The 13,389-nt window shown below is 36.1% G+C and overlaps 1 protein-coding gene across 1 annotated transcript; it reads right to left on the reverse strand.

Moving 5' to 3' along the window:
* Positions 1-806: 806 nt before the first annotated feature.
* MTNR1A (melatonin receptor 1A) lies at positions 807-13,170 on the reverse strand. The gene is made up of 2 exons (XM_043973046.1): positions 12,918-13,170; positions 807-1,675 (listed from the first exon to the last, which is right to left on the reverse strand). The coding sequence occupies exons 1-2, from the start codon at positions 13,168-13,170 to the stop codon at positions 807-809; spliced, it is 1,122 nt and encodes a 373-aa protein (XP_043828981.1).
* Positions 13,171-13,389: the final 219 nt, after the last annotated feature.

The following is a 13,389-nucleotide window of genomic DNA, read 5'->3' on the forward strand; positions in this document are numbered from 1 at the left end:
GCTCTATCCACTGCACCACCCATCTGCCCCTCATTGTTTCTTATACCACAATAGTATTCCCTCACAATCATATACCACAACTTGTTCAGCCATTCCCAATTAATGGGCATCCCCTCAAATTTCCCATTCTTTGCCACCGTGAAAACAAGTGCTATAAATATTTCTGTACATATAGGCCCTTTTCCTTTTATTTTTTTAATCTCTTTGGGATACAGATTTAGTAGTAGTATTGCTGGATCAAATGGTATGCACATTTTTATAGTCCTTTGTGCATAGTTCCAAATTGTTCACCATGGTTGGATCAGTTCACAACTCCACCAATAATGCATTAATATTCCAATTTTCCATATCCCCTCCAACACTTGTCATTTTCTTTTTCTGTTGTAGTAACCAATCTGATAGATATGAGGTGGTACCTCAGAGTTGTTTTAATTTGCATTTCTCTAATCAATAATGATTTAGAGCATTTTTTTTCATATGAGTATAGATAACTTTGATTTCTCCTTCTGAAAACTTCCTATTCAAATCCTTTGACTATCAATTAGGGAATGACTTGTATATAGTAATAACATTTGGGAAGAGACATGAGCTTTTTTTTTACTGTAAAGCAGGGTATATTAAGTATTGTAAGATACTGCCAATTTTCAAGTCTCATGCTTCTTCCGTTTTGGTTTAAGAATATGGTTGCCATATGATTCTTCAAGGTTTCCTGAGTCAAGGATCAGCTTCTCAGGAGAATGCTTAGCTATGGCTGTGCACATAAAGAAAAGTAAATGAATCCATGAGCCGCAGCAAGGTTCCTCTTTTCACACAGAGTCTACTTTTATTTGATTGTTATTGGTCATCAGAGGAGAGGGTTTGCTTTTCATTCTCTCTGGCACATCATTAGAACTATCCACAAAAAAGACTTTCACTGAGCAAAGGGACATTATAATTCTTCTGTATTCTCTTCGAAAATTCTGGTTCAATAATCCATATACAATGGCATTAAGGCAACTGTTAAAATAGGCCATGTAGTAACTGGATACGAACAACCACTCTGGAATCCTGGGAATGATCTTAACAGGGTTGATGGCAACTGCAAGACCTATGAAGTTTAAAGGGCCCCAGCAGATGGCAAAAAGCACGAAGACCACAAACATCGTCAAAAAGTTCCTGAAATCGTGTGGTTTCAGTTTAAGTTGGTTGTCAGGTTTTACTCTTCGTCTTATCTGAAGGACAAGGATCCATATTCTCAGGTAGCAGAAGGTAACGATGATGATGGGAGTGATGAAATGGAAAGTCACAATGGTTATTGTATATGCCGAGCTAACCGATTGTGCAAATGTGCAGGAAAAGACCCTGGGGTCATATTGGAGTGATCCAATCAGCAAATTGGGCACAATGGCCACAAATGTCAGAAGCCAAATGATAACCACATAGCAGAGGGAATTCTTGTTACTGTACAACTTGTCATACTTGAAACTGTGGCAGATGTAGCAGTAACGGTTAATGGCGATGCCAGTGATGTTGAAGATGGATCCAATGACGCTCAGACCCATCAGAAAACCACTCATTTGGCAGTGCAGATATCCCAGGTTCCATCCATTGTGAAATATAGATGTAAGCACCAAGGGGTATGGGTAGACTGCCACTACCAAGTCTGCGATGGCCAGGCTTACCACAAATATATTGCCTAGAAAAAAAGATGGTTACAAAACATGTTAATTTTACTTAGTATTAATTTCATTTTTATTATATCAAATGCATTTCTAAAATTTCACTTTGCTGAACAGAGTGGATTTTTCATTCTTTTGAATTCCAAATAGAAATTTTTTTCTCATTGCATAAGAAAATGTTAATGAACTATTTATTTCCTAGGTTGTTAAATCAAACTGTTCTCTGGACCAGTCAAATTACCAAAGAGATGATTTACAGAATTGCACCAAAAAAATACCAAATTGATTGGAAGGAATAAGAGGTCAAGAATATTAAGAGAGAGCATCAAAAAAAAAAATCAAGATGAGGAAAGCTAAGCACTATCAAAACAATCTCATGCTGGATGCAAAGCAGAAAAGTATATCTGCAGAGGAGACAATGAGACGTAGAAACAAATGCTTACAGCAATTTAGAATATGAACTATTAGCAAAGGAATTCCTTATTTGACAAGAACATTTGGGTAAAATGGAAAGAAATTTGGTGAAAAGTTGGTCTCGATCATCATCTTATCTCTCATACCCTAATAAATTCCAGGTCACCAAATAATGTACATAACCACAACATAGAAATTAAAGAATCAAAGATTATGTTTTTAAATTATGGATAGGGTAATAATTCCTAACCAGACATGGGAAAGAAGAGAGGAAAAAGACAAAAAAGAGGATACTGATTACATAAAATTAAATACTTTTGCATAAATGAATTACAATAAAGTACAGAAAGTGGGAAAAATTCTCACATTAAATATGTCTCATTTAAATCTGACACCTAAAATCTATAGCGAATTGACACAAAGGACATTCATACGCACATGTTATATATGTATGTATACATAATACACATTGTATATATATATATATAATAGACACATATATCATACACACATATAGGGGCCAGGTTTCAAAAGAAAAATACAATCTATAAATTATCATATGAAAAATATCATAAATCACTAAAAATAGGAGAAATCAAATTAAGAAGACTGTGAGGTTTTGCTTTGGACCCATCAAATTGGAAAGGTAATAAAAGAAGCAGGCAATATTGGAGAAATGTAGGAAGTCAGGAACACTAATAGATTGTTGTTATACCTTTGGATTTCTTCAACAAATTGGATAATCAGTTTTGAACTATGTGAGAAAGTCAATAAACTGTTAATACCTTTTTATACTGAGCATAAATGGCAAGGAGGAAAATAACAGAAAGATATATCTAATGCATCAAAATGTTCGTGGCCAAATTCTTTGGAGTTCAGTAGCAAAAAGAGAAACAAAAACAATGAAAATGGTATCAATGTGGCTGCTCATCTAGTGGGAAATGGCTAAACCAATTGTGGTATATGGATATAATGTAATTTTATTGTGATGTTCATAATAATGTAAGGAATTCAGAGAAACATGGAAAGGCTTGTTTGAAGTGACACACATCACAAAAAAGTAGAACAACATTTACAACATCTATAATAATATAAATGAAAAGAATTCTAAATGGAAGCCAACAACTGAAGAATTATCACAACCAATCATGGTCCTTGGAGAAAAGACTGGAAAACTTACATTTCAGTAGAGACATAGAGGACTTTGAGTGTGAAATGTTGTATACTCTTCACTTGTGAATCCATCTGGTCCTGGAGATTTTTCAACTCATTCAAACTTCTTCAAAAATTTAGATGCTATACCACGTGGTGCATATAAGTTAAGTATTGATATGACTTCATTGTCCATGGTACCTTTCAGCAAAATATAGTTTCCTTCTTTATCTCTTTTAACTAAATCTAGTTTTGCTTTTGCTTTGTCTGAAATCATAATTGCTACTCCTGCTTTCTTTGCTTCAGTTGAAGCATAATAGATTTTGTTTCAACTCTTTACATTTACCCCATATGTATCACTCTGCTTTAAATGTGTTCACATTTATAGTTATCCTTCTCACTCTGACCCCACCTCTCCTTTCCCACAATTGTTTTACTTATGATCACTGCCTTCCCCAATATCTCCTCCCTTGTATCAGTCCCCCCTCCCCCTTCAATTATCACTGTCCCTATTTGAACTTCCTTATAGGGTAAGATAGATTTCTATATCAAATTTTTAAAGAACAATTAATCCCAATACTGTATAAATTATTTGAAAAAATAAATGCTTCAAAAAAGACATGTATGAAAAAAGACATGTGTGAAATGATGTATTGGGAAATGAGCAAAACCAAGAGAACACTACACAGAGAAAGCAATATTGTTCGATGAAGAACTGTGAATGACTTGACTATTCTCAACAATACAATGATTCAAGACAATCCAAGACAAAAAATATTGATGAAACGTACTATCCACTTTCAAAGAAAGAAGTGATATTGATGGAACAGACTGAAGAATGCTATTTTTCACATTCTTTCATTAAGTGACAAATATGATGATATTTTGCATGATCATATATGTATGGCCCATATCAGATTGCTGCCTTGGGGAGAGAAGGAGGGATAGAAATTGGAACAAAAAATATAAATAAAAATGTTTATTTTGGAAAGGTGGAGGAGGGGTGTGCTAGGAAGGGTACAGGAGGTACATTTATAAGCACACACATAAATATATATGTTGTACATTTATGAGTTATTTAGGTCTTATTTACATAGTAATTATATTTAAATAAATTTGTCATATAAATTATTTATATAAATTTATATGTATATATTATTTATAAAACAGTTATTTAAGGTTTTAAAATACTAAGTTATATGTATTAGAATATATCTAGGTATAGCTAAATGTAATAATGTAGAAAATTTACATTATATATGTCATAAATGTGTATATGTTTATATTATATCTATGTTTGATATATAATATAATTATATATAACAAATAAAATTTAAAACATTTTTAATGTTGTATACTATTTCAGACACAGAGGCACAGTGTCAGGTGGTTTTTCTTAGCTGTGTTTCATTGTTTAAAGGGAAGGATAACTGGGTGCTTTGGGGAAGGATATCTAGACATTTCTTTGATGTAAAAGAAAATGTATGATTAAATCTTACTATTTTTAACAGACATATAAAATAATGCAAGGTGAAGCTAAGCCCCAAGAAAAAATATGCTAGGAGTGCAACTAATTAAATAAACGTGAAAAGGCAACAAAACATTGGATAAATAAAATGGTGAATACTAATAACATGCTGCCAAAACTAAGAACCATGTCTTTCTTTTTTGTTAATCATTAATGTTGAGTTTGGGGGAGGCATGGGGGTACTTTGTAAAGATATTATTTAGGGGATTTATTGAGGAAAGTCTTTGGGGTCAAGGCAATGGCAACTGGATGGCATCATTGATTTCTCACACTCATTCACCCCACAATCAGTTGCAAAATATTATAATTTTTGTTTTCACAAAATTTTTTATATATGTCCCCTGTCTCCAATCAAATGAGAAAGTATAAAGTGCTTGGTACAGTGCCCAGCACATAGTAGGCACTATATAAATGCTTATTCCCTTCCTTTCCCCTCTCCTATCACCCAGCCAATGCCCTAGTCCAGTCACAGTTTGGATTGTTTCAATAGCCTTTTCATCGGAGTTTCTGTTTCATCTCTCCCTACTCCACTCCATTCGCTACACAACTACCAAGTGATTTTTCCTAAAACCCAAGTCTGGTCATGTTAGCTTCCACTCCCCCTCAACTCATCAAGCTACAGAGGTTCCCTATTATCTCTGGGATCAAATACCAACTTCACTGTTTGGCACTTAAAATTCTTCACAACTTTGTCCCAACCTTTGTCTTACACCTTATTTCCACCCCCCCCCTCCCCCGCTACACTCTACAATCCAGCCATACTGGTCTGCTTGCTATTCTTGACACCGGACACGCCCTCTTCCATCTCCACACATCTGCATTGGCTGTTTCCAATCTTACGATGCAATTATTCTTCACCTTGTCTCTTAGAGTCCCTGAGTTCATTTGATTCATATCAAATACTACTTTTGGCAGATCTTTCCAAGTCACTGCCCACCCCACCAATATTTCTCTTCTAAGGTTACCTTGTATCTTCTCTGTATATATCTTTCATCTATTAGGGGTGCCAAAAGTCACAGTGCAGATTAAGCTTTAATGGCTTAAAACTGCACTAAGACTTTTGGGACACTCTGGACTCATTTATTTGTTTTTTTCCTCCCCTTAGAATGTGCTCACCTTGAGGGTAAAGACTTTCATTTTTATATTTGTTTGCCTACCCTTAGCATAAGGCTAACAACAATGACAAGAACAATAAAACAAATCTTCAAAGGAATCAGATACATCAGATAAGACCTTTCCATATTGGCAGAATTTATAAAAATCTGACATATGGTCGTTTTGCATAGTTCCAGAATTAAAAATAGAAAAATTCAACAGTTTAAAAAATATTTACTATGTATCTACTGTGTGCAAGGCACTTCACTAGGTATTGGACATAGAAATACAAAAATCAACAAAACCCTGCCCTCAATCATTTACAATCTATCAAGGGAAGTATAACATAACCAAACGAATACACTACCAAGGAGGACATTGTAAAGACAATGGAGAAACCCAGAGTGATCTAGGGACTAATCAAACGAAATTTCCTGTTGTCCTATATTCATAAAGTCCCTAGTTGGAAAATGTCACCAAGCAAAGATTATTTTAAAGAAGTACATTATAACATTAATAAACATAGCTAGGGGCAGCTAGGTGGGGCAATGGATAAAGGACCGGTCCTGGATTCAGGAGGACCTAAATTTAAATGCAGCCTCAGACACTTGACACTTACTAGCTGTGTGACCTTGGGTAAGTCACTTAACCCTCATTGCCTTACCAAAAATAAAGAAAGAAACATAGCTAAAGAAACATGACTTTCCCCATCAAAATATACTTTTCAATAGAATTCTCATAAAAACACACTTTCAAAAAAAATCAGCTGTGTAACCCCAAATAAGTGATGCTAACTATACCTATTTTGCAGATTAGTTTTAATTACCAATAAAACTATTAACTATATTTTAAATTGTACATGTACTACATAACTCTAGATGGATACATTTTTGTGTGGTTTTGAAAAACATGGAAATGATAAAGAAATGAGGCTTTAAAAGCACATTCTCTTTGGATCACTAAATTCATGCCCAAACTTTACTATGTCAAAATAGTGTAATGCAGATTTATAGCAAAAAAAATTGTTTTAAAACACAATTATAAATAATGTCGCAGGCAGTGTGTATGACTTTCATCCTCTTTATTATGTTCCATTTCAGTTCAGGTAATTATGGTCAATTTCTTTTCAGATCATTATACTAATAGAGCCATTAATATAATTCCCTTTGAACTAATACACTTTTTCAAAAGTTCAGAGGAATTGTAAAATAGAGGGTACATACAGACACACAAAACAGTGACCATTATAGAGTTCAACCCGATGCTGTTTTCCTAAAGTTGGCCATAGCAAACTAGTTCATCACCTTAGCATTCATCCCACTGGCATAATTAGCCCCGATGGTCCTTGGGAAATATTGATAATCTCTTGTCAGAGTCTTTCCTCTCAGGGCTTATGTTCTACTAGCCACAGCCTTAAAGAACCCAGTATCACCTCTATGTCATGATGAGACATAAGAGTAAGATAGCACTGGCTCTGGATTCAGGAGGACCTGAGTTCAAATCTGGCCCCAGATACTTGACATGTACTAGCTGTGTGACCCTGGGTAAATCACTTAACCCTCATTGCCCCACCAAAAAAAAAAAAAAGAGTAAGATAGCATTAGCTTAGATGTTAAGTAATTAAATCATAGGACTGGTAAGACATCTAAAACTCTATCCTGGCCATTCCTGAAGGCAGCCCTAATCTTCTGTTCCAACCGCCAATAGATTATGTCTTGTTCTAAATGGTCTCCAAAGAGAAAACAATCCCACAAACTGGCTCCTCTATTTGCTAATCATTTTTATCATTAAATATTATTTTTTTCAATTAACTTTTATTTTCTCTCCCTCCCATTTCCACTCATACTAGAAAAGAAAGATAAAACCCTTGTAACAAATAAGCATAGTCAGAAAAAAAACCAATAAATAAACCAATAATTACAAATTAAACAAATAACAAAATAAATAAATAAACATGGTTTATAGCCAAAGCATGTGCCTCGTTCTACATATGAGTGTTCAGGAGGTGGGTAGTATAAATCATCATCAGGAGGTAGGAATCATAGCCTGTCATTGCATTGATCAGAGTACTTCAAGTTTTCCACAGCTATTCATTTTTGCAATGTTGTTATTTCACTAACCCATTCTAATGTTAAATGTGAAGATGAGTACATCATTATTAATATTAATTATTATTCAAACCTTGATTTCATTGACATATAGAACTCCCAGGGAGAGAAATCCCTCTGCCAATATACAGCTACATGTGCTCTGCCATTTCCTGGAGGGACAAAACATTAATTGACTTGTCCAGGGTCTCACAGTCAGTATATTTCACAAATGCAACTTTTGCTCTCCATCTACTATGCCACATTTATTATTATTATGTTTACCTAATGTAATTTCCTGTTCTAGATTTTAATTAGTCAGTTGATCAGCATATATTTTTCTTCTTTTCTGGGGGTTCTTTTAAATTAATTTGAAAAACAAAAATGCTTTTTGGGACAGTATAATGTAACAGGAAAGGCAGAAAAAGTTAAATAATAATGAAAATGTCTTGAAGCAATCTGATGCATCTATTCTGAGTGGGATGGCTTTAACTATAAATATGAAAAGGAAAAGGCCACCTCATCAAAATAAGAACCCTCCATCACATTTAGTGACCACACCCAATGATTTACCAAGGATTACTCCAGAAAACATACAAATAACACTGGAAATCATGTTGCTTTTATACAATTAAGATCCTCTAACCTAGACAAATTTCAAGGACGAACTCATTTTAAGACAACTAGAGAAAAAATTAAAAGGGATCCCTTTCACATAGGAGGGTATGTGGGAAAACTGGGATGCTAATCCACTGTTGGTGGAGTTGCAAAGGGATCCAATCATTTTGAAGAGCAGTTTGGAACTATGCCCAAAGTGCTATAGAGCTTTGCATACCCTTTGATCCAGCAATACCACTGCTAGGTTTATATCCTAAAGACATCCCCCAAAAGAGAAAAAAGACCTATTTGTACAACAATCTTTATAGCAGCTCTTTTTGTGGTGGCTAAGAACTAGAAATCAAAGAAATGCCCATCAATCAGGGAATGGCTAAACAAGCTGTGGTATATGGTAATGGAATATTATTGTTTCTGATATTATTGTTTCCCTCCACATACAAAGAAAATTTAATTAAATTCCTTTTAAATTAAACAACAAAAAACAAAACAATGGTCTCATCTCCCATGTTTGAAGAAGACTAAATTTGACTCTTACATAAAATTACAGGAAGAAAGTATATATTGACGTATTTCCTTTATATAGGTTTTCCTTTACAAAATTACAAGCTAACTGAGCAGCTAGGTGGTGCAGTGGATAGAGCACAGGCCCTGAAGTTGAGAGAACCTGAGTTCAAATCTCACTTCAGACCCTTACTAGCTGTGTGACCTTGGGCAAGTAACTTAACCCCAATTGCCTTGAACATAAGGAGCCATCATCCAGTCACCCTGATATCTATCTTTCCACTAGACCCAAATAGCTCTGGAAGAGAGAGTGAGGTTGGTGACCTTGCACAGCCCTCCCTCATTGCAAGTCATGATGTCACCCTGATGTAATCATCCTCTTTTAGAATAAAGTACAAAAAGCAGCAGCAGAAGAGGAAATTAAACTTGATTCTTCAATAAAATTTCAGGTACCAACATGCTGAACATTAGTTTTCAAAAATAAAATGACATCATATCTCAAATTCTAAAGCCAGGTGTCAGAGTTTTTTTCTCTTTTTTTCTCTATCCCCAGCCTATCTATATTGCCAACACAATAAATCCAGCAGGAATAAAGAGAGTGAAAAGCAATAAGGTTTTACATGATAGTCTTTGGTGAGTCACATAAAATAACTACATCTGTCTAAAAACCATATTACAAACTGTCCTCCGGGTGAAAAGTTCTCTTTATTGTGGATATCATTAAAAATGATCATTCCAGAAAGTACCAGTGAGACATTTGTAGGCAAAGTCCCAGGGAGGCAATACTAGATGTACATGTCCCCTAACTTTCCTCATCAAAATGCCATTTAATGTTGTTCCCCAGTAGCATCATTATTGTAATTTAGAAAATATTTCATAATGAAGCTTCTGAATAAAATGTGATTAAAGTTGGATAGAAAATGTTAAGGCTTTTTTTTTTGAAGGTACAATTTTCCATGCAGTGTGTTACAGTGGATAGAAAGCTAGCCTTGGGACTAAGAAGACCAGAGCTGAAGTCTTATCTCAGGTACACACTGCCTGTATGATTGTGGGCACTTAATCTCTAGGCTAGAGGTTTGTAACCTGTTTGTGCATCATGGATCACTTTGGCAGACTGGTGAAGCCCCTGGACTCTTCAGAATATTATACAAGTATTTATTTAGGGCTCACATTGGCAACGTCTTCCCTAATACGATAAATCATTCCTGTCTGCAAGGAGCTTACATTTAATTAATTGATTTAATTTAATTTAATTACCTGATTGATTTGGTTTAATTAATTAATACCCAATTAAGAGAGTAAATTCTGTTTTCTCTTTTCCATACTGGGTAGACCTCCTAGGGTGGGGGGAATATGGGAGGATGTAGATGTCTTGAAGCTATAATCTACAAAAATAAAAGCCACCCATATCAAAAAGATCCCAGGTGCATTGAATATAAAATTATAGGTACCAGCTGTATTTGGCTACTAATCATTCCTGAACTTAATACTCTTTCATTCAATTCTTTGAATTCACACAGACCTTTCCCTTATAATTGTAATGCAGCCTATACCTTCTCAAATTTCCCTCTCAGAACTTTACCTTCCTTCACAGTTCAATCCAGGTGCCTCATCAAATATGAAGCAACCCCCTAATGTCCCTACTTAGTAGTCCTGTATTGTCTTTATATGCTTTGTGTGTGTGTTTGTGTTTACATGTTCTGTCATCTTTTCCTAGAATGTAACTCCTTGAGGGCAGGAGATGTTTCATTTACATCTTGGTCTCTATAAGAGACAGCCTGGTGTAAGTAAGGGATAGGATATTGATTGGACCTTTAGTCAGGAAGACCTGCTCTCAAATCTCCCTTCAGCTGTGTGTCCCACTCAGCTTCAGTCTCTTCATCTGTAAAATGGAGTTAAGAATATCTGTAAGACCTACCTCTGAGAGTTTTTGTAAGGCTCAACTGAGATAACAAAGAAGTGCTTAGTTAAATTTAAAGCTAATCAAAAGAGCTGTCAAGATGGTCAACATTATTGTATCCAACATTATTTCATGTGCTTTGCACATAATAGGCACTTAATAAAGATCTGTTGGATTTGTAGACACATAAACGCCTTCACTTGTATGATTCTCTCACAAATGGGCAAATATTGCATCAGTGTACAGTGCCAAACTAGGATGCTAAAATATTTAGTTTTTTCTGCTTGTCGAGTGGTTTGAAGAAACTCACCTGAAAAACCCTTTCTCCTCAGTTTCTCACTGATAAAAACAGTTATAACTCAAGTGCAAAATTATTCATGAGCACTACATGGATTTTAACACAACCATGACTGTTTCAAAAGAACAAACCAAAAAGATGGGTACTTAATTTGCATAGCCATGAACCATTTTTTGGATTTTTGTAGTCATTCATTCACCCATTTATTTATTCAGTGGGAATTTGTTATTCACTGAGAGAAAATAGAAATAAATATGACAGAATTCCTGGCCTCCATGGTTTCTTCTGCCATTTTCTTGTATTAATAATAATATTGCATTTTCTTGTATTAATAATTAAGATCTGCTAACATCTGATATATTTCAAGTCAAATGACTAAAATACACATCTCAAATTGTGGAAATAGTTTAGATCAAAGGTTCTTAACTTGGGATCCATAAACTTTTATTTTAAAAAAATAATTTGATAACAAATATAACTGGTTTACTTTGCAATCAAATATATATTTTTTTCATTTAAAAACATCAGTCTGCAAAGAGGTCCAGAGGTTTCACCAGACTGCCAAAGGTGTCCATGACTCACAAAAAAAGATAACAGAGTCCTGGGGTAGAATAAGTTATTTTAGAAACTTGCTGTAATGTGTATCCCCTAACAGTCTAATGAACTCCACAACTTTTAAAAAAATAATAGAAACTTTAAGAAATTTTCTTTCAGGAAATAGAAACCAGCTGGACTAAAATGTAATGGTTATTTCTTTTTGGTAGTCTAAAAAAACTACCTGTTGCTTCCAAAAGAGCATTTTGGGTTGGACACTATAAAGAAAATGCTTAACTGCTAAAACTTATGAACTCTTACAAAAAGCCTTCAGGCAAAATAAATAAATGAGATAGATGGATGGATAGATAGGTAGGTAGGTAAGTAAATAGGTAGTAAGTAGGTACATAGGTAGATAGGTAGGTGGGTGGGTAGCATATTGGTAGACAGGTAGATGGATGGACAGATATACAGTTGGACAGACACATGGATAGGTAGGTACTATATAGGCAGACAGGTAGATGGATGAATGGATGGACGGATGGACAGAAGGACAGACATAGACAGACAGGCAGACAGGCAGACAGGCAGACAGACAGACAGGTAGGTAGGTGGGTGGGTGGGTGGGTAGGTAGATGGGTAGTGTATAGGTGGACAGGTAGCCGGATGGACAGATGGACAGACAAATAGACGGAGATAGATAGATAGAAAGACAGACATATAGATATGGAGTGAGGGAGGTGAGTAGTATATAGGTAGACAGGTAGACGGATGAACAGACAGACAGACACAGATAAACAGACACATAGACCGAAAGCCAGATAGGTAGGGAGGTAAGGAGGTAGGTAGATAGTATATAGGAAGGCAGGTAGATGGATGGACGGATGAACAGACAGACAGACACACATAGACAGATAGACACAAAGACAGGTAAGTAGGTAGGTGGGTAGGTAGGTAGGTAGGTAGATGGGGAGGGAGGCAACCAAAGAGGGGGAAAGATGTATCTGTAAGTTTTGTTCTGGACCAAAAGAATTTGAGGGGAGAAAATCCAGTGAGAACTGAGTTTGGTTCACTGCTGAGGAAAAGTTCAGAGTTGTTTCCATTCCCCACGTGGCTCCCGGGTCATTTTTACCTGCATTCCTCAACTTCTTATTCCGATACACCGAAAGGATGACCAGGATGTTGCCCAAGATGTCCACTACAATGGTGAAGATGAGGACGGACGCGAGAGTAAAAGGTACCCAAGCCGGCCGTTTTAAGGCGCTCTCCGCCCGCCCGGCATCCTGCCGGGAGTAGTTGAGCAGCCCGCTGCTATTCTCCATCATTTTGCTGTCCTGAGATAAAACGCCAGGATCTTCCCCCGCCTCGAGCCCCTGCGTCTCCATCGCTCTCTGGGCGTGCGAACCCCTGGGATAACTTTCAGAAGCTCTCGGGTTTTCCCTAGTCCTCCACTAAGCGCGGTGTGGGAATGGGGGTGGGGATGGATCGCTTGTGGAACTGGAGGCGAGGACCCAGAGGAAACTAAAGCTGCACCCCTTTTGGGGTCCCTCTCCTCCTCCTTAGAAGGCGAAGTTGCACCCCCTCTGCAGTTCTCTTTCTCCTCC

Source organism: Dromiciops gliroides, chromosome 6 (assembly GCF_019393635.1).
Source record: "Dromiciops gliroides isolate mDroGli1 chromosome 6, mDroGli1.pri, whole genome shotgun sequence".
In the NCBI taxonomy this organism is placed as follows: domain Eukaryota; kingdom Metazoa; phylum Chordata; class Mammalia; order Microbiotheria; family Microbiotheriidae; genus Dromiciops; species Dromiciops gliroides.